Source organism: Embiotoca jacksoni, unplaced genomic scaffold (assembly GCF_022577435.1).
Source record: "Embiotoca jacksoni isolate LCO1_2020_lvr unplaced genomic scaffold, fEmbJac1.0.p SCAF_6, whole genome shotgun sequence".
In the NCBI taxonomy this organism is placed as follows: domain Eukaryota; kingdom Metazoa; phylum Chordata; class Actinopteri; family Embiotocidae; genus Embiotoca; species Embiotoca jacksoni.
The window spans coordinates 13,687,337-13,714,411 of NW_027185414.1; the positions used below are offsets into that span (position 1 = coordinate 13,687,337).

General features: G+C 40.8%; 1 protein-coding gene across 2 annotated transcripts in view; it reads right to left on the reverse strand.

Annotated features, from left to right (window-relative positions):
* furina (furin (paired basic amino acid cleaving enzyme) a) overlaps positions 1 to 27,075 on the reverse strand; it is a 78,681-nt gene that overhangs the window by 22,897 nt on the left and 28,709 nt on the right. For both annotated transcript variants that reach the window (XM_069173392.1, XM_069173393.1), the window contains exons 3-7: positions 15,733 to 15,831; positions 9,035 to 9,130; positions 7,269 to 7,397; positions 6,871 to 6,947; positions 1,023 to 1,111 (exon numbers count right to left, since the gene is read on the reverse strand). In XM_069173392.1, coding sequence (XP_069029493.1) covers positions 1,023 to 1,111; positions 6,871 to 6,947; positions 7,269 to 7,397; positions 9,035 to 9,130; positions 15,733 to 15,831 — 490 coding nt within the window. The remainder of the gene's footprint in view (positions 1 to 1,022; positions 1,112 to 6,870; positions 6,948 to 7,268; positions 7,398 to 9,034; positions 9,131 to 15,732; positions 15,832 to 27,075) is intronic.

Sequence of the window (27,075 nt, forward strand, 5' to 3'; positions counted from 1 at the left end):
AGTAAAAAGAAAATGTGTCTAAAAGATGGCAAGAGAAAGTGAGAGAGAGTCGGCAACCCAAAAGCTAAACGCAAACAGACAAAAATATTTATTTGGTCTTCATTTTACTAGAATTACTTTCCTAAATAAGGATGGAGAAGGTTGGCACTCTGCAACATTTTGCATGGACATAACGGTGGCAACAGGCACTGGGTGATGAAATGTCACTGGCCAGAGTGACACAATCAAGCACAGAGCACGTTTCATACATACAGGACTTATCCAAGTCAGGGTGACTTCCCTTGAAAACTGTGGGGGCCAAAGTCGTCGTAGGGTGTCAACGAGACCCTGCCAAATGTATGCTAGGACAATCCAACACTTTGGGGGCACTCCTAATTTTGCTCACTATCTTTTTTTGAGACGCCACCAGCCCAACCACATGTATGTAAATGTATTGAGTTAAGAGTTTATTAGGTACATGTGCAATCTAAGGCAATCCAGCACAACAGCTGTGCTATAAACCCCTACCCTTATGTGGGTTGCACCATGTTGAGTTTTTGCTGAAACAATGTCAGAGTGCTGTTCTGATAGTTTTTGTGGGTATTGCTGTTGGTGTTGTTTGTGCTGGAAGACGTTTATAACGGTCTGTCGATGCAGTAGAGGAGGGGGAGAGCATTTGAAGTGAGTTACGTCAGCCATTTTTGTTTTCACTTGTATGCAAGTTGAAAACACAGGAGTTCGACATTAGGCTAATGCACGTTCGATAAAAGCAATAGCATTGTGCCATTTCAGAGACTATATTTCAGCACGGTTACTCCATGTAAAGCAAATACATTTACAACGCACTGGCAATCCAAATAAAACAACTGTGGCGATGCTCGGAAAGATTCAGTGGCATGTGGTGCCTGGGAAATGGACTGAAAATAACACGGGCGCTGCAGAACAAGTATTTCACTTATTCTGGCAGTCAAAAAAACAAAAAAACAACCGAGATGAAACTAAGGTTTGCCACCATGAGATCAAATCAATCATCCACACCGTACCTCCAATCTTTGCATTGTAGGCCACGCCGACTCCACAGATCCCATTGTTGGCTGCTGCTGCCACTTCTCCTGCACATCGTGTTCCATGCCTGGAGAGGAGGAAGAACAGAATGTGAGAGCTGTGTTTCGGTGTCAACCACCTAATGACACAGAATGTGACTGTGTATATACTGACAGTTGAGTGTATATGTCCAACAAAAGGTTGCTTGTGAAATCATGTGCTCTGTCCTGTTGCGGTCAAGCTGTAGACTGAGACAAAACAAACTCACAAAGACAGGTTCTTGGCCCTGATTCCTTTAAACAAATCTGAAGTCCCACAAGCGGAGGCCACTGTGTATTATCTATGGCCTTGTAGCCTGGAATGTCTGTTAGCCTACATAAAGTCAAGTGTAAGGGGAAATAAGATGACGTACTACCATCACATGGGAGGAAATTGGAAATTAGATTTGCCATTTTTATAATATGTCTTTCATTAAGCCTGAGCCTCTGTAGTAAGATTTAGCTCCAGGCAACACAGTGTAGAGATCCAAAACACCGCTACAGAGGGGCTGATGATCACATTCCAATCAAGTGCAGTCCCCTGGCCTGCCAGATGGATATGCACTTTGAATACCCTCCAAACCATAGCACAATCCCCGCTAGATTGCAGCCATTTTCAGAAAGGAGTGTCATGGATCCTGGGCAACACGGTGAGCTACATGAGGACACAACAGACAGTGGTCATTTACTACAGAAGGAACTATCAAGGCCAACAATTAAAACACTGAGTAAACCAGAAAAAAAGCTAAACCCAAATGATCAAAACAACGCATCAACTGTAAACATCCTCTACTGAAGAAAGGGACCATGTCAGAATATGAACATTTAGTGAGGATAACCTGGCACATGCGCCTTTACGAACAATTAATGACAACTAAATAAATTCTTAATCCCATGGACTGTGTTACCTGAAGTGCAAAAAGCCAACCCATTTGACACTATTGACTCAAATAATTGTAAAGAGTTTTGGTGTCATTAAAGACAGGTATAATGCGAGAAGGTCAGACTATTGTAATTTATTCGACAGTCTCCAGAGTTCTCTTTAGATAGTAATGAGCTGAGGGCGAAGGCTAATGTCAGTACCACAGTCAACACCGGCACACGCCTCTAATGTGCCACAGGATGTCAGTTAGACGACTACCGCGTGCCGAGAGGAGACTGCTGGATAATACAAACATCTTTTTTACAGACAAAAGGTAAATACACTCACACACACAAATGTCATCTGAAAGAGTTTCCAGGTAACTTTATCACAGCATTCCACGAAGTGCTGGTCTGTTGACGGTGGAGTCCCGTGTCCGACAGCATCCGTGTTTGTGATGCAGCGGATGATAAGAAGCAGCTCGGGTGTCTGCGAAGGGATGCCGAGCACGCAGAGGCCTATCCCTCCGGTCTTCAACTGATCCTTTTTCCAAATCTCCCTCTAATACATTCATTGCAGTCACTTACGTGGTAGACTGACTCACGGGATACAAATGCTGCTACAGAGGTGAAGGCCTTGGTTTCTCAACTTGATTATGCAAGAACTACTTGCATAATGTTTTGGAATAACTACTTGCATATTGAGGCTCTTTGGAGTGGAGATTGTTCTGCTTTCACTATTGAGATTAGTAAGAATGTGAGGAAATGAAAGGTGCATCTGTGGGTCAAACACTTTTGTAAATCCTGATTGTAAAAACAGGCAGCTTTCTTGTATTTGTTCAACATGACTTACAAGTGTCTCTAACATGAAGGCGTTTTCATTCAAAGTGTCACTTTTCAGGTTGTAAACAGCTCTGAGTGAATCAACAATGTTTGGTCCATGACATGAATTTCAAGGTGAAATCTTACAATACAGTGTACTGGTTCAAATAAGTCCGATAATATCTTATAATATTACAAAATGACCAATGCTAAAGATGGTAATACTTTACAGCCCCAATCTGCAAATGCACATCGATTATATATACAGCATCTAATTAGAAACTATGACTCCGAGTTCATCTGTCAACAGGATGATCACGAGGATCGGCCTGAGGGAGCCACCGGTCCTCTGACGATGAGAGCAAGGCGTGACCGAGCGAAGGAATGCAGGCTCACTGACCGTCCTCATTTGTACCGTTTTGAGGTCCTGACGAGAGACCCTGGATCCCCTCTGCTGACATCACATGAAACCAAACCTAGATTGAACCTCAGGATTTAGAAAGGAGGCTAAAGAGGTGACGGCACAGAGCAGGAGACCATCACATGAAGTGCTCAAGGGAGAGCGCTCCGAGACGTTGTCTGCAGGAACAAAGAGCTGTCTGTCACTAAAAGTGCAGCAATGTTCAATCAGTTGTTAAAAAGTCACAGATTAATTATCACAGCTCTGTCAGGGAATCCATCAGGCAGATATCAGACATACTCTGTCAGCTAGTAAATGTGTGTTAACTCTCACCTGCACTATTTAAAAAATAGATGCAGGACATGATACTTGCTGAGCAGTTTTCATAACTTGTTTTTGTCCCACCAGTCACACTTAAACGAGCTTCCAGCAGACCAAAACAAAACTCAGTGAAGCAACCGATAATTAGTGTGGGTGCCTTCCACATTACCAACAATTGCGCAAGCCATCTCGACTGAACAGCATATACCTGCACTGCTTACAGCATCAGCTTTCATCTCACCACGTATAACAGCAGCTACGGTATGAAAAACATGCGTTTTCATTTAAAACCCACATTCTTTTATTCTCAGCAGAATCTTGATTGAAGACTCGCTTCTTTCTTGGACAAAGAAATAAAAGAATCTTCCTCATAAAAACGTCCAAACTCGTGTCAGATCCCTTGTACAAAAACTCGCATCATACACAATGGTGATAATGACGACTTATGGTGAACAAAGAGCAATTTCAGCAAAGTCTTGTTCCGATTACTGCGAGAACAAGCCTCTTGGCAAAACCAGGCACAGAGACTAACTCGGGTTACAGCAGCTACAGTTGGCTGCAGGCCCGAGGCCAACATGATCAGCCTTCATACCACAGCTGGCAGAACCATCATCATTGTACAAAACTAAACTGCCTCTCTCTGGAGACTTTCTAAAGAGACATGCCATTGTCATACAGATGTATCTAACATGTCTGTGGAAATAGAGAAAAGATAGAAAAAAAAAAAAAAGTATTTACTCAAACCTGAAACTGAAATCAGAAAAATAAAATGGCACAAAAGCAGGTTTGTGGGCTTATTATATATAAAGATCTGCCTCTAACATAGCAGGTTTTCTTGTGCGACATAAACGTCTGGCTCTCCGCCAGGGTCCAACTTCCTCATGTAATGCATAATCTTGACAAGTTCTACATTTGGCTGCTACAGTTTATGGTCCATACAAGTTAGTGACTTTACAAGATCAAGACTAAAAAGGGGGGGGGGGGAGGGAATCCAACACAATTATTGAAGCTTTTCGTATTAAAAGTTCAGTAATACATCCAAATGGTACATAACCCCTCAAACTGAGCACAATCAAAGCATTACTGTAAATGATTACTGTTGCAATTCTACCCTGTAAAATATGTACTTGTCCAACAAGCCATTGATCTTTTTTTTTTCTTTTTTTTTTATCTTCAAAGTCACAGTCCTCACTCATATTCAGAGTCTGCAACACAACATCTTTCATTCTTTTGTTTTGTTTTATCTTGCATTAGCTTAATTACTTGAAAGAAAATCATTGAGGTTCTTGAGGCGGTGGATAGTGGCATTTGCTGTTCATTAGTCTCTGCTGCACTGAACCTCAAAGGTAAATCTGAACAACTGTTTTCCTCTGCACATTCTTAAGTCTGTAAATGGTTCTGCCAGTTTACTAATGAGCTGGCCTCCAGGACAAAAGGTCTGATGATGTTTATAGAGCAAAGTAAAAGATGAATATAAAGGAAATGTCTAGACAGAGATTAATATACGGTCTGGTAAATTGTTAATCTGACTGCTGTTTGCAGTACTGTTAAATAGGTCCTTGCTTCCAATGTTGTGCGTTGAATATTTCTGAATTTACATGTATAGTCAGACTGCACTGTTAAATCATTTTATCTCGAGTTCATTGCACATGTTGAATAGAGCGATTGTGACTCTCTCAGTTTAAATTACGATAGCTGACCCTGCACTAAATCCGGAGGAAATGAACACAGTACTTCTGCTAAAGACTCCTTTAATCCAGAAAATGCACATTTGGAAACCGTCCTGATAGGAGTCAAGAGAAAACCCTGGAAAGAGAAACATCGAGATCACATACTGTTTTAGATAAACATGAGGGTGAATGGTCCTCACTGCTGCCCTTATGCTCGGAAAGAAAGGCAGCTTTATGGAGGTGAACAGAGTTGGGCTTTCTGCAGGGAACAGACACTTTCAGTCTTACACAACCTTACGCAGTTTCATGTCCGCCCACAGGTTGTTTACACATGCAGCTGCACCAACCCCACTGTAAAGGGAGGGAACGAGACAAACACACACACACACACGCTCACATGCAGATATCTCAATTGGTCCAACCACCAGAAGGACACGGAGAGCTGGGTGGGAAGGGATAAGGGCCGAGGTGAGCAAGGGTTGGAAAGAGGTGCAGCCAAAATGAAAGAAACATCAATAGTGAGTGTCTTAGCTGGGCTCTGGGCCACTATGAGCTGCTTGAAGAGCTTAAACGTGCCTTGGCATAGATTTTGGATGTGGAGCTGCACTGGAGGGATGTTCTCCCACATTCCTCCACATGAAATTCCACATTTAGGGTTCTGTTGATGGTGGAGAAAACATTTTCTGGCACTCACGCAGAATCTTAAAAACACTCAATTAGAAAGCAAAGGCATATTGTTCACACTGTTTCCATGCTCATGAAATCCTTTACCGATCGCCGGTTCTGACATAAACAAGTAAACTCTATTTTTAGTATGAATATAGTTAAAGACCTTCTACAATCAGCCTCCATCCCCTGTATGTTTGACAACAAAAGCCTTCAAGGCACTGATGCACCATTAGCATACGTACAGTATGTTTGGACCATTGTGTTGCTCTGACTGTATCCCTCAGGCTTCCATATTGATGGATCCTGCTTCAGGCCACTGTCTCACTTGGGGATGTTTGATTTTCATCCATGCCTGTCTGTAATCTTCTCTGATTCACATTAGGAAAGCCTCTCAGGCCAGTGGCTTTCAGACAGCAGATTACAGTAAATCAGATATTAAATTCAGCGAGAAGGCAGGCAGTGAGAATGGAGGAAGAAAAGCAGGGGCTTTTCTGAGCCAAGAGATTTGCTGTTTCATTAATGCTGATGTACTTAATTCCATCAATTCTCTGTGAGACATCACTGTGGTGGTAAACAACTCCTAATGCCACCTGCAGATGCCACTGCAATAAATCGGTTTTCATCATACACTACCTTAATCCTAGTGTAGATTTACTCTATTTACAGCCAATAGAAATGTCCTGGTGACTCTTATGTTTTAAGAGGCCAAATCCAATCAAATAAAACTGTGAGGATGGATTCATATTGAGAAGTAGCTGCCCACTTTTGGAAAACAGCAGAAAATTGTGATCCCTGGGACAAAACAAATCCAATAGGCTACAGCCTTTAATTGGATTGTGTTCTGATCATTGGTGCCGCTAGACTAAACAGTGGATGGGAAACAGCCATAAGCCTATTTACATGTTGGCTATCAGCAAGGGGGACAAATTAATGACCAAGTGCAATTTTATCTCGACATGTGCCCTGCAGAGCCAGCATTCACAGAAGCATGACTTGGTGGTGTCAGGGGAGGCCAACGGACAAAGAGAAGAGTGGAAATGGAACCGTTATCTGTGCAGGCTTCTACCTGTTGTCATTAAGCTGTGTGTATCGAGGCTGAGGATCTGGGTCGCCATCATTCACATCGTAGCTGGCATCCGGGTCCTTTAAAAGAGACAGATAGGCTGTTAGAGTCAGATGCATAAACCACTCTTCTGAGTTTGGAGAGTCGAATCCATTTGGTTTATAATTAATATTACTTACTATTCAAGTACTTTTTAAAAATGTGCCAAAACCTAAAACCCTCAAAATCTGTCTGCACAGAAATTATTCTTAAAATCCTTCAGGCAATCTGCTTTAGCAGAAGAAAAACACTTTGTAAAATTCGCAATCTGCCCTATTGGTTTTGTTCAGCTGTGGCTGCAGCATCACAGCTTTGCCATAGGACACTTAATGTTAAGCTCATTTAGGGGTTATTATACTCACGTAATTCTGCATCAGGTCAGGATGGTTCTTCTCTATTCCGTCATCCAGGATGGACACCACCACACCTTTACCTGTGTAGCCCAACTGCCACGCAGCTTTGGCATTCAAGTCCCGATGGTTGCTGTTGTACTGAAGGTGGATAAAGAAAACAAATTAAGTGGAATTTAATTATCCGAGAAGCAGCCGTTCTGATAAGAATGTGCTTTTCACAAAATCTGGGAAGACTTTTATTTCGATGAAGACTGACCTTTTGACAAAGGCATCAATGAAAAAAGTGCAGCTCACTGAATTTATCAATTTTTCCCATGTATTATTTATACCAAGTAAAGCAAAGCAACGGTGAAGTGGATGAAGGCACACAGTAATCATTCAGTATTGAGTATGGAGACTTGCTCACGATTTATCAATGGAAAAAAAGGAGTTGTCTTAACATTTGGATGAACATCAGAAAATTATGAAGTTTTAGTTGTAACAGCAGATGCTGACCATTAGCATCTGTCCATCAAGGACACCCTTCCAAAAGACCCACCCCCACGCTACTCTGACAGGCCAGGTTTAGTTTTAATGAGGCTCAGACATATTTAGTGTGGGGAGAGCACAACAGCACATTACTGCAACTTGACAACCTTTGCTACATATTTGCACTTCTGAATATATACACAGTATTATTCCAATTAATATTTCTAAAACACACCAAATGTATTTGAACAAAAACACCAAATGTTTTTTTGTCCTGTACCTCAACAAATTGTAGATATTTGGACAGTTTATGACTTGACCACAACAAACGGGTCCACCCTAAAACATATAGGCTGATCACTCAAAAACAACTTGAATGCAAAGAAGAGTATTACCTGCTGGGCAAAAAAAAAAAAAACGTGCACTACAAAAGCCACTTTGGGTTCTGGGAAACTGTAATGACCATTGGTATACTTTTCTTATATTTTATAGACTAAAAGACTATTTAATTGATCAAATAATTGCCCCAAAAATTTGGAAAATGATAATTGTTGCAGCCTGAAAAGATATTTGAAGTGCTATTAGATTTTACACTTAACATATCCATATCCTGCATATAACAGGATGTGTACAACAAGTAGGCTTTTACGCCTTTGCTTGTCAAGGTGCCACCAACTACTCCAACACACCGGGGAATAGAATCTTTTAAAGCACAGCCATTTTGAACACTTGGTGATGCAATTCTGTTTTGCGTCACCATGAATCTCCTTCTGCCTGAAGCAACCTCACAGTAATTGAAGGAAGAGTGGAGCTGAAGACAAAACCTCAGGAGTTGTTACTGCTGCTTTTAACAGGCCAATATATCGGTGGCATTCTTCAAGTCAAATGTGAAATATCAATCAACTGAAAACAAGAGCACTTTAAAAATGAATCACCTCTCTGCTTTCTTTTTGTTGCTGAGCCGTTTCTGGACTAAAATAAACCGTTGGTTTAAAAAAGCTTGCCGTTCAGGATTTAAAAAGGTGCTCTGTGTAAGCAAGCATGCTATTGTTAAAGCTCTCAGACTTGTGCTTCTTATTCTGCAAACAAGACACAGACAGCAGCAATCCACACAAGGATGGTGTCTTGGATTCATACAGACTTGTCTTTTGACTCAGCGGAAACATCACAGCCCACAATTTAATTAGCTGTATTGACTTTGGGGAGAGAAAAAGCTCTGCAGCGCTGAATTATGTCACATGGAAAGACGCAAACACACAAAAGCCTTTTGTTCAATGAAGTTTCTGCTCAGAAGGGTTTCTACTCACCAGGTACCACTGGTCTCTGAACTTGGGATCTATAGGCTCCGTGTAGACATCCCTCTTTTTCCTCCGTTTCGCCACCTGTTGCTCTGCCCAGGTCACCTAAACAAAGAATGAGTGAACGTACAAAGAGTTTAGTATCGCAAACCCAAAAAGTGAGGTGATGCTCGGATAAGAAACCTACGCAAGACACAAAGACTACCCCTCACACCACTCAGAAAAAATAGAAATAATTATGCAGGGGCCATGAGTGTCACCATGTCAAATGAATTAATAGAGATCCCAATTCTCAGCGGGATGACAGCAGACAGAGTGAGATTAGAGGCACTGGGGCATCGTGGACTCCTCGCTAATGAGACTCGCTGATGAATTCCAGAGCAGCTCGAGACTAATTAAAATTTCTGCTTGGTGTAAAATGCAATGCCCCAGGATTTACTATGCTCATGGGTAAGCCTTAACATGTATGTGTGCAAACTGACAATATACAAACGGGTACCATTTCAGCAGGGAGCTAACAACACAACAGTAACCCAGTCTGCAGAAGGCTTTCATAATGCGAGAGCTCCTGCAGAAAGTGTTGACAGAAGCAGAATGCATACGGCAAAAATAAGCCCACTTCTTACTCCCTCTGCAGAACTGTGCTCGCTGTAAAACCCCAGGTAGACGAGAACAGGAAAAATATGTCGGGGGAAAAGGAAAACAAGAGAATCGCCTGCTGCAAGGACAGAGCACCTGATGTGAAGGACAACTAAATCACAGCGCACCTCTCTCCGCCTCTACAGATCACTAGAGACACAAAAGCAAAAGTGGAAAGAAGTAATGAAGGTCACATCAACTGCTACATTGAAGCGATGCCAGTTCAACACAGACCAAAAAAACAACAACTCCATAATGGAATCATTTCCCTTCAAACAGGTCAGAGGTTTGTGTGTGAGTTCAATCAGTCTAAGTGGAGGAGATGTTTATACCGGGACTCGTCCAAATCTTACTGGGAAGATCAGGTCAACTGCGGCAGTTTACACACAAAACTGCATTTACGGAGTTACACAATTAAGGGCACTGACGCATTAAGTTAAAGGAATCCTGCTGACAAAGACAGACGCCAAATAACTGGAAAATTATGTATTTGATCATCAGAGATACCAACAAAACAAAAAACACTTTTACATCACTGTAAATCTGACGGTCTCTTTAGATCAAGAAAAAACATTAGAACGTCTAAACAAACAGAAAACTAGCACTATAAAGTTTTTCTTTGTGCTGGTGTTGTCAGCCACTGAAAATCTTATCTACCACTTAATGCAAAATAAAAGCCTGTGTCCTGCTCCTGCTGTGTTTAATCCAGGTAAATTATCTTGCAGACAAGAATGAGAACATAAATTAAGGTGGTACATTTCATCTTGCAGTAAAATGTTTTTGACATTTCTAGCTAAAATGATCTTTACAGTCAGAGTAACAAAGACTCAGTTGTGTACACACAACTTCTGTTCTGAAAATCAGGCAGTCAAATGGAAACAAGCGGTTTTCTCCTGCGTCACCAGGAAGTGTGTGTGATTTCCCCTCTTCCATTTCCTTATCTGTTTCTCACTAAATCATGAAATTTTGATTTCACACGTACGCAAGTTAGGTTTATTTCAAACGTGTCAAAAGTCTTCAGAAATGTTTGTTATCTCTGCCAACACAGGAAGTTATGAGGTACAAGGCAACCGATGTTTTCCTGCACCCATGGAGCTTATGTAGTTTGCATCAGATCTGCTTCTTAAACTTTGACATTATCACTGCAGGGCATGGTGTAACTTTTAAGCCCTTTGGCACTATTGACACCATACACAAAATATCATGTGCAAAAACACTAATCGCTGATGTTTTTTTCCAAACAATGTGTCCGTTTCTTTTTGACGTTGATGTTAGAGAAATGTTACCTAGTCTATAAAGACATGGACGTCATCACTTTTCTACTTTATCAATTGACCTCCATCACATGACCTCCTACACACCATACATGCATATACTTTTCATGTCTGGGTTAGGCTCTGGTGTAAAAACACCCGATTCATCCCTTAGAGGTCTTGTTGTCTTGACATGACCATAAAAACTATTCTTAATTGTTAATAGAAACAGTTAGAGCAGCTAGTGTGGCGCCACTGAAAAACTTGATCTACAGTGCAGTTCAGAAATCAAAGATGCCTTTGTTCTGCTAAAGCAAAATCTCTTCACTTGTCCCTCTGCCCATTGAGGTCGAACTACAGGCTCAGGCTTTAACACACTACTGAAACTACTATGACTGTGACTGTTCAATTCTAGCTCTCACCTTTCCAGCAAACATGCAGATTAGCTTCAGTACAGTAGCTACCGTTTCTGCTCCGTTCAGCTGCATCTCAAGTGACACCAATGATTTCCTGCTAATTTGTGCAACGAGTCATCTTAATGTCACACACACTTCTTGGAAATGTCCATCAAAACCCCGCAAAGACATGATTTTCCACTAATTACTGTATTAGACATGACTGCTTTAGTCCTAGTTGTAAAGAAAGGATGGCACAGATTAGTGGCGTAGGTGTGTTCATAAACTATTCACACAACGAGGATGTTAAGTTACAGAAATATTTCTTCCTGATGGCACCTAACATTATTTACCATTCATTTTTAATACAGTATGCCAGCACTGTTCTGTAAAATGGCTCCGTCCCAAACAAGAAACAAAGTCAGTCATATCTTTCAGAGTCAAATGTACAGTATAATACATATCAAACTACTTTTGGCTAGAGTGTACCAAAAACCATTTCCACTTTCTATTCTGCATTTTTCATGTGATGAGTCCTTTGAAATTCTTGAAAGTCTGTGACAGAACATAAGGTATCCCAGAAGTTGACAAATAGCTTTTTCATTATAAATGGGCTTTGAAAATGAAAAACTGTGTCTATCTCTTACACCCAGACCGATCCAATGCACAGCGAATGTTCGCAAACAGACTCCTGTGCCTCATGTTTAGAGTGGAGAGAGTCATATCTGCCCAACAAACACAATCCCACCCTACCCACTTTGTCCACACACTGCTTTGTCCTTCTTCATTATACAAACATTGCATCCTCCTTCTGGGGCCAAAGGGAAGCCTCGATTAAAGCATCATTACTACAAAGGAATATTCAACCAGTTAGAGCTCAGATCATTGACGACCATGTCATTCATATTTCTGCTGGAGCTTGTTTTAATGTTACAGCTTCTACTTATATTCCCATAGATGTGAAACTAGAACTAAAGTCGCAATAAAATAAATGACAATAAAATTCAGTGTTTTAGGAGTCGTCCACGGCTACGCTGTGTCTGCCTGTCCCTACTGTACACTTCACCTAACCAGACAAAAATGCTGAAGCAAAGTAAACTGCCTACAACAACAAACAAAAAAACCTCCACAGAATAAAACAGAAAACAGTAGAAGGCATGGAGGTAGCAGATAGACCCAAGCTTTACATCTTCAATAGACCCTATTAACAGGCCTCTGTCATCAGTCTATGAGAGCTGGCAGAGATCCAGGTCCTTTTGTAAGTAATGAGACACTCTTCAAAGAGAGTTTGCAAAGCCTTTTGTTCAGGCTTCATCTCTACCAGTTTAAAAGCTGCAGACAGTCTCTGTGATAAATTCCTCCGATTTGAAATTTGTGTAATATTTTCAGCTAATGCAAAAGTGATTATTACAAAATAATCTACTGGTTTAATGCTTTGATCAGACTGCTAATTGCACACAGTTACAGAAACGTATTGATGGTAATATGGGAGGGAACCGAGGGGGATTTGTAAAACTTGCAAGTTACTGCAGAACTCGCAAAGCTCTCTTGATTAAATAACATAAATGAGTCTATAAAAAAATAAAAATAAAAAAAAAAGTAAATTATTGAAAAGCTGACCTTACTCCTCTTTAATAGAGAAGAAGAGGACCTGAAACTGTAACGCTCCACTTTCTCTGAGGTGCTGTGGGAAAAAAGGAATTCAACAACAGGAAATAGAGCTGCAGTGTTTAAGGAAATCCCAAAGAGGGAGGTGGACCAGCTCTAACATGGGAACAAGCAAAGCCACCAGAAATTGTTGTTATTCCCAGCATGCACCTGTCTGACAGAATGACCGGCGATACCTCAAAGCAGGTTTAATCAACTTTTTCAAGACAGCAGATTAGTTTTTACGCATTATTCTGCAGATGCACTTGTACAGATTCACATTGAGATGTATCTATATTATTGTAATTGTCCTTGAATTTCTATTGGTAATGAAATGACTGGATACAATATAAATGCAAAAATGCTAATATAATCTCCAGAGGTTGTGTTACACAGAAGACGCATAAGAAAGCAGTGAAATGAGGAATAGCATAAAACATGTTTTCACATTACTAATAGGCTAAATCATTAGGAGAAGAAAATTTAACAAGAATGTGGAGACAAAGAACCCAAAGACGACTCGGCTTCAGAGTCAAGGAAGCTGAGCCGGGCTGCAGAATCAGTATTGGAGTCAGCTGATTAATATGAACAATATAAAGCCACAGTCATTTCAGGTGTGTTTTCACTGCCCCCCCACTGTGCAACGGGCTCGGCCAACTGTCAAAAACACCCTGCTAAACTTGTTTAAATATACTCCTACTGGTGCAGCATTGTCAGCTAGTGACCCATAGTGAAGCACAAATAAATAGCAGCCAACAGTTCCAGTTAATAATTGAGTTAACATTGACAGCGACTGTCAGGGAGACATGAAAGAAGCGCTGCTCTGTTTTTGTTTTTTTTTGTTTTTTACAAAGTGACCGTTTTGTCCTTGTTTCAGCGTAATTTCTCAGTTACAAAGCTGCTCTGAAATACTGATGTTAACTGAAAGTTACTATTAAACTTTCAATTTTTCTGAGGGTAAATTGAGGCTGTCGCAATTCAGTCCAAACTCGCTTGTCATAACAATAAACCAGCACACCCCAGTCACCAGAAATTACACAACAATTAGAGCCATTACCTAGAGACTGCTGGGAAACACTGATTAGATTGTCAATCAGAGAGCAGGAAATCCTGTTTTTTATAGTTCTCCACAGCTGTAATGATTGGTCAATTAATGGATCAATGGGAAATCTCAAAAGGGAAAGCGGGTCGCCCACAATTTACAGGGTTGGTGGTTTAATTCCGGCAAATCACCCCCGATGGTCCGGCGAGCACTTTGCATGGTAGCGCGCTGCCATCAGTGTGTGCGAGTGCGTGAACGAGAATGTAAAATGCTTTGCACAAAAAAAGCTAGTCATTTTTTGTTCGTGTATCCAAACATTACATTTGTTCAAGCTTCTAAAATATGGACATTTGCTGCTTTTCTTGTCTTATTAAATATTTGGGTGATTTGAGGCTTTTTGTTGGACTCTGGGTTCTAGGAAATTGTGATTGGCCTTTATAAACTGGCCTCTGAATACTTTAGCCTGTATTATAAAGGCTTTTGTTGTTGTTGTTGTTCTTTTTACAAAAAACCTCACGTGACATTTTTATATTGTTGGCCATAGCAGTAGCAGCCCTCTAAACACTAATGAATAACTGACTGAGTGAGTGAAGTTGCACCATTGATCACCATGCCATGACTTCTTGTATCCATTTCAATTTAAATACCCTTGTTTCAAATAAAATGCCATCTGGTGTCTTATACAAATTGCAACCATACACTAGGTTTTAGCAATTTCAGAAGTTCAGTAGACTCACAAACAAAGTAATATTAAAATGAGTCCATTTGTTGTTAACTTTTTTCATAGCTTTACTAAATAAATAAATAAAAACTATATATTTTGATATAGCTTCATTAAAAATACTCATACACGCTCTGTCTCAGCTGCACACTCCTTTGCATTCCCACAGCTTTAAATGTTAATTTCAGACTCTTCCATGTGTCCTTCCCATAGAGGAGGAGGACACAAGACTCATTTTAACACAAACCTCAAACACTTGCAAAACTGCCAGAAATAGAGAAATGTGAATTTAATCAAATCAGTTCATGAGAAAGAATTAGGTCCAAAGAAGATTGCAAGTATGTGAGGAGCATCCACAAAGAAGGACCAGTTCTCATCCTCGAGCCCTCTGGTAAATGAGGAAACAGCAACTTTCCATGTTGTGGCTCGTCTGAGACAGCCATTAAAAAAAGAAGGTAACAAACGAGGGCTAATGGTTTGGCTCTTTGCCCTGTGGGACTGTGCTTATGTATCCTGCTTTGTTTCCATTTAAATTTTCTTCCCGTGCTGCTCGGTTTGTGAATAATTAACCTCAAATCACCAAACTTATTATAGAGTCAATTCGACACAACTGATTTTTATACATTTCAAATGGTCTGAGATCAAATTTCATATCTAAACGGTAAGGGGTAAATGGCTTTAACATTGCACATATTGTGATGTTAATACTGACACATCACATCAAGATAATATGAGCAGATATTTAGGTTTAATCTACATTCATAGTGGAACATATTTTGTTTTTTTGTTTTTTTTTAACAATAAAAGGTCAAAAGTTATTTCTGGAGAAAACCTTTTCTCCCCACACCCAGACATGTGCAGCTACACTAATGGTGACACCAAAGCTACCTTTGAGGAATTACACTACAACTACAGCCGCAGTCCACACACGTACAAACTTCCTCCCAACGGCACACCGAAATATCAGTTAACCTCATCCATGCATGCAGCCCCTAAAATAAACGTCTTACCTTGGGATCTCTGAGTAGACGCACTTGTGTCCCCCTGTGATCCGACAGCGATCTCTTCATCACCGTGCGATGACGGAAGTGATAATAATCACCAAATACCTAGGAAGACAGAGAGATATGATCAGTTATCGCACAAGGTCATTTAAATCTCGCTCCCTATAATCTGATAACAGCACGACATATAATAGCCTCAACAAAGTATGAAATCACTTCGGTCACACCAGTTGTCTTTCTCTACTACGAAACCACAATTCCTGTCAAAATTACAGGATGACTGCGGCAGTGCAGACTGTGACAGGCGACACACAGCTGCATTAACAAGGGATGCATATTTCAATTAATCTAAAAAAATAAATTTAAATTTAAAAAAAATAATAATAATAACACGGCCATGACCCGACAGGAACACGTACATGGATGTCTGACCTTCACACTAGTCATCAAAACAGTTAATAAATGAATGCATACATATATGGAGCGAATCTATTATTTATACGCCTGATCGAACATCGAAGATATTTAGAAGCATTTATTGGTTTTCCTTAAGTCACTACTATTCAGGTTTAACTCCGTCCACCCTGGAGGTCCCTGTAGTGTGACTTTGTCCGTTATAAAGATGCAACCGGGACCATTACATTACCAGTACACACGATGGTACATTAAATGAAGAGGCTGCCTAGAAACTCGATGACTGAAATGAACGTGGCATTTGTTGTGCTTCATTTCTGATGCATCCAATTTGGTAGAGTTGCAGTTGACAGTTTTCAGAGCAGGTTTAACAACATCAGTGTTTACTGACTAATTCTAAAGTTGTTATTTGCTCACCAATTTACAGCTTAGTTTGTGCAGGAGAAAAATGTTGGCTTTTGCTGCCGTTTTTAAAATTGCTCTCTGGCCTGCTGACAAGGAGGTTCATTTTATTTCAAAATTCGTTGTGCGCGTCTCTTCTCCACAGAGCCCACGGTTATTCATTTTGACCTTACAGTGTATTAGCTGATTAAATTGATGATTTTTTTTTTTTTTTAAGAAGTAGTCTGGGGGTTGAAGGGTTAACGTCTCTCTCCCATCCATGCAACTGTGAAATATTTTTCATAGCATTTTGCGGTGCCTTGGAAGGCCGACGGGCTGCCAATAACCAGTGGGATGTGCTCACACATCCGTTCATTTAGATAAACCTATTTATTTCCAACAAACCCACCCTGCTCATGGTGCCTCCATCTCGACTTGCATATTACCCTGTATAGGAAATCCTATTCATGACCCATAATCCTCTGTGCTCAGTCAGTTAACAGTATAATTGAGGTCATTAATATTGAGTAGTGACACACTTGTGTTATGTTGTCTGAGCCAACGACATCACAGCAGAGCAGTTTCAGAGATAAGACAACTTGATGGTGTGAATCAACTGTGCAATGGTTCTAAAAAATATTCAATTATTGATGGAGAATTTAATTTTATAATCCACTGATAATATAAATTGATACAAATTATTTATCAATTAAAAGAGCAAAAGGTCATAGTTGTAGCCTGTCAAATGTAAAAGTCAGTTTGCTTCTGCACTAGTTTTGTCCTGCCCTTTGGAGTGTTTGATTAATTATTCAACTGAAAAACACACACACACAGACAGACACAGACAGAGACACAGACAAACACAGGCAAGGACAGACACAGACACAGACAGACAGACAGAGACACAGACAGACAGACACGGACAGACACCAATTAGATCTAACATAATTCCAAAGGAATACCTTTGTTATTTAGTGCTAAACCAGTGACATTTCTACAGATGCTGTTAAAATCTCCATCTGCTCTAAATTTGTATTTAATGATTTCACTAAAGAGAAAATGGGGAAATGTGGTTACATTGAGTCATAAACAAAATTATCACAGCACAGAGATTTAAGATGTGCAGAGGTAAACCTAATCATAAGCAAAATTGGTGTAGAAATGGAGAAAGATGGTAGAAGTTTTTGTCATCAGACTGGGATGTTTTGTGTCCCTGTACCAGCTGAGGTAGTGCTATGCTATTGCAGCATGTACTGCAACATTCCTTCACACTAAAAAGAGGCACAGCTCTGTCCCTCAACCTCTTCTGCTCCCATTTAATCTCAGTAAACAGGCCGATTCCAGCCAGGCTGACACTAAAGGCCCCTGCACACAAAGCCGGTGGACAATAGGGAGGCAATAACCCAGAGGGAGGAAACACTTTATAGTGATATTCAGCTCAGAGGTGGGACTCCTAAAACCCCAAGTCTGTGTGTCTGTGTGTGTGTGTGTGTGTGTGTGTGTGTGTGTGTGTGTGTGTGTGTGTGTGTGCGTGCGTGCGTGCGTGCGTGAGAAAGAGAAAGACTGTTAAAGAACAAGACCAAAGAAAAAAATGCTGGATAAAAAAACACTGACATCCAAAGGCATTAGCTGAGCCTACTGTCCCTTTTCTGAATGAGAGAAGAATAAAGCAGGTAGCGGGTCTATTGTGTTTGCCCAGATAAGAGCCTGGGAGGCTGGACACTGATCAAAGACATGGGTGGAGAGCAGCAGGGTCCATTAAACAACTTTAAATAACACCAGTGAAAAGACATACTTAAAAACAGTGCATTAATTGTCAATTAATCCATTGATCCCTTGTTTTCAAAGATAACCTATCATACCACTTTGGTGATATTTGACACACTGATATTATCCCACAGACAACATGTGCATATCTCAAGGACAGTGACAAAGCAGTTTAATATCCTTTTTAATTTATATACGTGCTTCTGGTGTGAGAAATATTTGCTCTGTACATTACAAATGATGATGAACAACAATGAACAATTCTCAAAGCTTTTTCTGTTCATACAGTACATGATTATTTTCCATTAGATTTTAGAATAGATGACAAAAAAAAATGTATTGTACACTTGTAATAAATCATGTCATATCATGGCAGCCACCCTACAAGTACAAGTCCAGACAGAAACAGCAAATTTAGGAGAGATTCATAAGACGAAAACTCCGTGCAGGTATGGATCGATGCACACATGTACATAGACTAGGACAAAGGTCAACTCCCCATAAAAACAGCTCAGCTGCTACAAACATATGCACACACACACATACTCACCTCACTCAACAAACTAAGGCCCATTCTGGTCCCACTAAATGTCTACCCTGCAGCTTAATCATCATCTGGCAATCAGCAACAACACTTAAGAGCTTATGTTTTCGACAATTTAATCTCCAGACCACATTGTTTGTGGGGGTTCAACCACTTTCCACTGAGGGAAAAAAAGGCCATTTACGATAAAGACATTTAGATGGAAAAATGATGTGGAAACAGAGCGATCAGGTCCTGTGACCATTACGGATGCGATAAGCTGGGCACTGTGAGAGCACAACAAGCTTAACCGGTGCTCTCCGAGCGGCCTCTGACAAGTGAGGCATTAATCCATCAACCTCATTAAAATGCATGGTAACAGACAGTGAAAAATTACTGTCTGCTGGTTTGTTTGCATGTTTACTCCCTCCCTGCCTGCCAAATTTACCTTGTGGGAAAAGCACTTATCAAAAAGGTCTGGTGTCTCGTCTCCAGCGACTGTTGACACAATTATGTTTTACAAAGAGCCAAACAATGTCTGGAGACAAATTGGGAAATAAGGTTTGGGGCTGCAATAAAATGATAGGAAGCTGTTTTCCATATGGAGCCGTAAACATCAAGAAAGCCTGTGGATTTTGGAAATTCAACTCTGGGAGTCCATCGTTGCAGTTTGACTACAGAGACATTACATCAGTTTTGATTGCATCTGATTTAAGGGCATCACTATGTAGCGCATTACCATATTTTGCTTGTGCATCTGTGTTGGGATGAATTGAAAAAAAAAAATGAGACTTACACAGGCACAAGTGATAAAACCTCCTAAAAATAGTTCAGCATATCTTTTTTTATAATGAGGCTGGAGTCTAATTACCCACTGCAGTGAATGGGTGGGACAGAGGCACAGTGGCAGCTGGACGTAACCAGCAGTTTCTTTTAAAACATGGCAAAGCAGCCCAAGCCCCCCCCCACACACACACACACACACACACACCTGGAAATGGGTCTGCACAGCTGGTCTGCCTTTCTGCCAAACTACACTTAGTCATTACATGCCCTCTCCTCATTGTTTCCCCCATTCATTATGTGTCCTACAGCACTCATTCTGCTCACCATTGCTCATTAGCTCATTGGCATACAGGTTATGCATGTACATGATAAGAACAAAAGCTAAATCTTCAAATTTGCAACCTGTAAGTAACCAGCAGGACTTTCAGTCTTCTGCTGCAGAGATATCCGTCCACATGTAGGTGAAGTGGTGGCCATCAGCACAAAAACACTTTTCACACAAGTCGGAACAAACTATAAAGTTTATGAAGCCTTATAAGGCCAACTTGAGCTACCTTATTTATCAACATGCTGTCCATCCTCAACAAGCTACCACCCCTCTTTCAGCCCTTGTGTTTATATAGTAAATACAGATTATCATTCTTGGAACAGTCTGCCTTTTACCTCGATTGTTCTGAAGAAGTTAAATTAGTTCATTCAATGGCGTTGACAAAAAACTAAAATAGGTGAAATATTCAACATTTGAGTAGGAAGGACAGGCAGGAACAACCAATAACTTCAATGTCTGCCAGGGTTGGTAAGACATCGTGTTCAGAGTTTATTCAGAAAGCCTCTGGTCAAGCCTCATTAACATTCATTTTTAGTGGCTGACTGTGGGTTACAATGCAGAAGAGCCGTGGGGTTTATTAATCTTCTGGTTCTGAATGTGCACGTTTTCGCGAAAACAAACACACCTCAAAAGTTTTTCCGTTAAAAAAATGAATGAAATGTTATCAAATCAAACGGTACTGAAAATCTCTATACTAATCTCTGTACTATAAGGTACTTTAGATGTTTAGATACTCATCCATCACATAACACCATCAAGGAGGCATCTGATCATCCCAAATTCATCCGGCAGAATGACAATGGCCGTACAGCCTGACTCATAAAGAACCGTCTTCACCGACAAGAAGAACAAAGAGTTTTGCAACAGATGGTGTGGCTCCCACAGAGCCCTGATGTCAACAACATGAAGTTAGAAGAAACTGAGACGGCCTAAAACCACACAAGAACTGAGGCAACTTCTTCAAGATGCTCAGAACCAATTTCCTGCCAAGCACATCTAAGGCATGAGTACTTGGGAGAATTGGTGTTGTAAAGGCAAAAGGTGGTCACACAAAACATTGATTTGATTTAGTCTTTTCAGTTTACTGCACATCACATGAATATTGTTTTGTAGAAAAAAAAAAACAGTGGAAAATGAGGCAGAAGACAGATGTTAACTATTAAAGATGCTTTACAAGCTTAAGTCATATGAGGGTCATGTTGCGGTTATTAAGGTCCTGTAGTGGAAAAGAGACGGTGTGTGTGTGTGTGTGTGTGTGTGTGTGTGTGTGTGTGTGTGTGTGTGTGTGTGTGCGGTGAGGTGAGGTATACACGTATTTGCACTCCTTCTACACTACCAGTCATATTGAATAAAACGTAGGCATTTTGTTTATTCTAAGTGAGGGTCCTTGCAAAATTTCAGGAACACTGGCTGGAAACACTAGCACAGCTTTACTGCCGACAGACATCACACCGTGAGGTGATGCAATACTGGAAAACCTCGTGAAATTTGGATTACTTATTAACTCGTGCATATTCCGGTAATATCAATGTTGTACCAAAATACTAAATATGCTGATGAAACCAAATAAGATACTGATCATTGCCGCTGGTATTTATGGCAAGCCTCTGAGATCACGGTAATAATAATGAAAGCATGCAAGAGGTAAATGGTGTTTGCTTACCAATTAGTATTAAAAGCAAAACAGTGTTAGCGTATTTGGAAGCTTCCTTCCTGGGTGTCTACTTTCGGAAATGAGGAACACAGCAAGTCATCCACTGCAGCACACCTGAACTCAATGGATAAATCGAGCATGTAAAAAGTTTACAGTGTCACGGCAAACCACTGCAGGGCCGTTAGCTTACGGGTCGATGAGAGCTACTCTGAGATGACTAACTCTTCGATGTGTCTCAACGGTGCTGTGGGGATAAAGTCGGAGAAGCACAAGCAACACTCGTATGCACATGCATAGGCGTAACACTGAAGCCAAGCTGAGCAGAATTAAAACAGACCATCATCATTATCACTTATAAAAAAAAGTCAATACGCGTCCAAAGTACTCTCAATGGAGCTATGTCATGGATACGTCCTGCTTCCTATTTAGCCCCCAGTTTGAATCACTCATGGGGTTCTCGAATGTTTTCTCTCCATGCTTGACCAAAGAATAAAATATACTGACAATGTAAAAAGAAAGAATAGGCTGAACCCGCTGGCCTCCGACTGAATACTCTCACTCACCCACCAGGCCAGAACAGACTCACTGTGCGGGTCGTGAACTTCAGCCTCAGGATGTAGTCAAATGTCTTTCTCAAAGAATTAGTTGGTCTTGAGCAGAGCTACAGAAGGTGCCGCACTGAAAGGTCTTCTGACCGAGTCCTTCTGACCTCAGTCGGAAAACTGTTTTAGAAAATATTCTGTCAGAGTGGAATCGTGCCCCCTTACACAAGAGGTGCACGGTGGGAATTCTTAGACATTTCAAAATAAAATCTATTTACTCCTGCAGTGTCTCCTAGATATAAAAGTTTTTACCTGAAAGTTTGAGTCGGATGTTCTTCTTGGGCTACATTTGCAAAAGAGTGAATCATTTTCAGCCACTTTGTGTGTTTAACTCACATGGGCTTGAATTGATTCTATGAACAGCGGCCTTAAATCAATTGAAAATATCACTTGTATGTCTTCATAGATGTGGAAAGACAGCCGAGTCAGTATAATGGACACCATACCCCCTGAAGGGAGGAAGAAGAAGAAAAAAAGAAAAAAAAAATCAATTCCTTGGCTATCACATGCTAATTAAGGCAGATCTATTAAGACGGGTGACTTTGTAAGAGGGTATATAGGCGTTAACTGTCATGGATGAGGCTTTTAAAAGGTTAATCTGCTGGCACTTTATCCAGTTGAGTCGACAATACATCAGTGTTTGTACCACAGAACACCTTTCTGAAGAACCTGATTGTTTGATTGCAGAGGTGGTACTGTAGTATTGTTCATTACTCTCAGGGTAACATGTTATTGTCATCAATACTTAAAATCCTGTCTAATTTATTTTGCTGTAATCACCTCCTAGGCCACTACGCACTTTGACAATCTTGGCACTAATCCAATACAATGCCCTTCAGCTGCAAATTCTTCAGGCATAACCTGTTCAGAAAGCGGGGGGTGTGGGGTGGGTTCTCCTGACGTCTAGAACAATCTCCTTCGTTTCCAGCTGGTTGAGGGAGAGATCGTTATTCCTGCACCACGTGGACAGTCGCTCCACCTCATTCCTGTAGTTTGCCTCATCGTTGTTGCGGATGAGACCCACCACAGTCGTGTCATCAGCAAACTTCCACGATGTGAACGGTGCTGTAGAGTCACGAGTTAGCCGGGTGAAGAGCAGGGTGGGGGGGGGGGGGGGGGGGAGCTCAGGCCCGACCGGTCCAGTTTCCATATTAAATGCTGAGGGATGATGGTGTTGAACGCTGAACTAAAGTCTATGAACGACTGACCCGTGTAGGAGTCACTAGTGTCCAGGTGGGTGAGAGGCTGAGTGGAGGGCAGAGGAGACTGCGTCCGTCCTCGCTGGACCGGTTGGCACCGATATGCACATTGATATGTGTCCAGAGAGAGAGAGAGAGAGAGAGAGAGAGAGAGAGAGAGAGAGAGGAGTGAGAGACAGAGAGCGAGAGAGAGGGAGGGGGGATTTTATTTGCTGCATGAGTAGCCTTTCAAAGCACTTCATGATGGTGGAGGTCAGTGCAACAGGGATGACTTCTTGGGAAACAGGTATGGTGGTGCTGGTGGCTTTGAAGCACGCGGGGACAAATGCCTCAGAGAGGTGTTGATGGTCTTGATGTCCTGCCACAGGCTCCGTGTCTCTCTGCTGTCTCTGAAGTGGCAGCTCATCTTTTTTGCGCATTGATGTTTGGCTTTCCTGATTCCATGAGACAGGTCAGCCCTTGCTGTCCTCAGACCGGCTGCATCCCTGGAATCTAACTCGTGGTCTTCAAGAGCTCGATGTACTGAACCCATCAACTGCTACATACAAGGGGGAAATTCATCCTCAAACTGCACAAAGGATTCATTTACGAATGTAAAAAAATATAAAAGCACAAATCTTGGATGCCTGGTGTAATAATTATGCTAACTCTGTGACTTTGAACTCGTCTTTCTTTTAGTTCGACTGAAATTCAATTGAAAAAGGTATAGGTGAATAAAAAAATAAGTGTATACGGGATATGTGCATGTAGTGACAATAAAAAGGAATACAGTCTACACATCGCAAAAGTCTCATGCAATACAAAAACTGCAGATTTATACCTTTTTGCAACTTCATTCATTGCATGAAGTATGTTTACAATGTAAAGAGTTATATTGTTTACAATATATATATAAATAAACATTGATTTCCAAAATAATTACAAATGTGCTCTCTCTTTACAGACAGTTAAGATTTGTTTTGGTGCAAATTTATTGAGCTTTCTTTTTAATTTAGTTCAAAAAAGAGAAATAACATTTCTATCATATGGCTGTTCACAGACAGTCCAATATTAGATTGTGTAAAATCAAGAGGAACGAGTGCAACAGTCTCCTATGTGATTAGTGTAACTTCCAACTTGATCAATTTCTAATCACATTTGTGCGATCTGTCTGACAGCCGGAAACAAACAACTTTTCATGATCAGTCTGCTGGAAATCAAAAGGTCGCCCCATTAGAGTCATATTAACAGTTGAGAGATAATCTCTCCAAGCACGTCGTGGACTCTCATGCAGATGCCTTGATGAGTTCATCCTCATTAGTGGAGTGCATCCATCGCTAGTTACCCAGAGTGTCTCTGTGCGTGTGCGTGTGCATGTGCGTGTGGAGAGAGGGGGGGGGGGGGCTGCATGGGGGGTCTGGACCACAGAGACAGCTAAACTGAGATGGAGGAAATTGGAGAGGGACGGAGAGGAAGCAGGTTTTTCTCATGAGGGAGGCATCACTGGGAGAGCCGAACGTATGATTGCTTCTGACACCGTGAGGGAATACTGAATCTAATCTGAGCTTTGGGTCTGTATTCAACAGTAAAACTGACCAGCATATAGTTTGTTGGTTTTGTTTTTAAATTTGTCTTCATACCGTTATGGATTATTGCCCAAATGTGTTCTCATGCAGTGTACTAATTTAATTTAATGTTCCACATCTTACAATATTCTGCTTTAAAAAAAAAAAAAAAATGTCATTCTGCACTTTTAACAAACTGGTGCTTTAAGAGTATCAAGTTAACACAGTCAATATTCTGCTGAGGTCAAACCACTATCTGTCCACATGGTGCAATAACAACCCCGTTGAAGAAAGCACTTTGATATATTGGGAAACACTCACTTTCTTGCCAGGAGTTTGATGAGAGCATCGCTATAACATGAAAAACAACATGGTATCTTTGAGTCACTGTTTTACTATTGACGCAGGCTACTCTGTTGTTCTTTTACGCGTGCAAGTAAACTGACATTACCAATTTAGGAAAATCCAAACAGCACAGTTGTTGAATACGGGCTATTTCTAATTTATACAATATGAGACCTTTAACTAGCGCATGATGATAATGCTTAAATAGAAAAAAGGAACCTGTAGAAAGCTCAAAACAGCCCACATACCATTTCAAAGGATTTTTTTTTTTTTTTTTTTTTTTTTTTTCCTCGCTCAATGTTAAACAAAGTAAAATGGGACAGTGGAACAATGGAAGATTTACCATGAATTCATTGGCATTTCAACAGAGGTAGTTTGCTTCACAGCCCCAAGGGCCTCCTGTTAGGAGTGCTGAAATAAACGCCATTATATAAGTAGACATGAAAGCACGCTGCATAAAATCCTGGGTTGGAAAGAATTAATGTGAACTGATGAATAAGCATGAGCACTGATATTAATACAGCGGTGAGTCACAAAATACAAACAGAGCCACAGATTACAGCGCTGAATAAAATGATTGGACTAGATCTTTTTTTTTTCTCATCACCTGGTTTCCGTCTTTCATTTTAAGAATTTAGCACTGGAGAGGTTTCAAGCGTGGTAACGATGACTTTTAAGGCCAGTTTAGAAAGTATATACAGAGTTAATGTCTTTGACAATGAGTTTGACAGCTGAATCTGAAAATGTCTTCTATAAAGTTAACAGTGCGTCAGAAACGGCAGAGGAACACTTGGGCTGTAAATGCAAAGACTACAAGGACGCGTATAACTTTGAGAGTCTTCATTTCAAACACATGATTAACAACCTGTTGCATCTTTTTACCACCTTCCACACAGACAATGACGATAGGGCAAAGGTGATTGCGAGTGGGACAGGAGCTAATAAGATTTAACTCTGACGTCTAACCCTGCTGCTCCACAGAAATACCAAACAGGTTCTTCCCATTCCATTGAAGGACCACTGGGGCTATTTGAGAAAGCTGCACTCTTTTTAATTTCCTAACTCTCCATCTAAAACATTCCCATCACTGTCCTCTCCCTCCACAGAGGCCTGGCCACTTTTGTCCCTGCACCCTCCACATCAAGCCAAGACCTCTCTGCACTTCAATTTAATGGCCTGTCATGTGGGTCTCTCCAAGGTGCACAGCAGCCACATTTTGAGAGTGACTTTGAGGAAAAGGAGAAGAGGTAGTCTTGCTCGTTATTGTCTTTTTTTTGTGTGTGGAAATGAAACGTGCTTTCAGTGAAGTCAAATTTCTTAACTATTTTTTTTATGTAGAAGCTGATTACACAGTTTTTCATTTGACATATTTTTGCTGTTAAAATCATCTTGGACTTGGCACATTCTTGAAACACCGTATTTGAAGAACCATTTTCTCATTATCAGCGTGTCCCGCTGCACACTGTTGACATGAAATTGAGCCATAACCTTGATCTACTGCTGCCAACACCCGAGGTAATACACATGATAGTGTGCGATCCTCACTCTACAAAATGCCTCCAACTCATTGTACTCCTTCTCTCTGCACTCTAGGTGAAAGACAGATCTTAAAAATAAAATCTACTACACAGATGGATGAGGGGAAGCCCTCCAAGACTGTTTGTTATTGTTGTTTCCACAGAGATTGGTTAAGGTTCAGTTTATTGTTAAGAGGACCTGGAGGGCTGGATGAGGTATGCAGCCCTCCAGGTCCTCTTAACTATATATACTTATTTTTGAGAAAACCAAATACTTTATCAGCTCGAT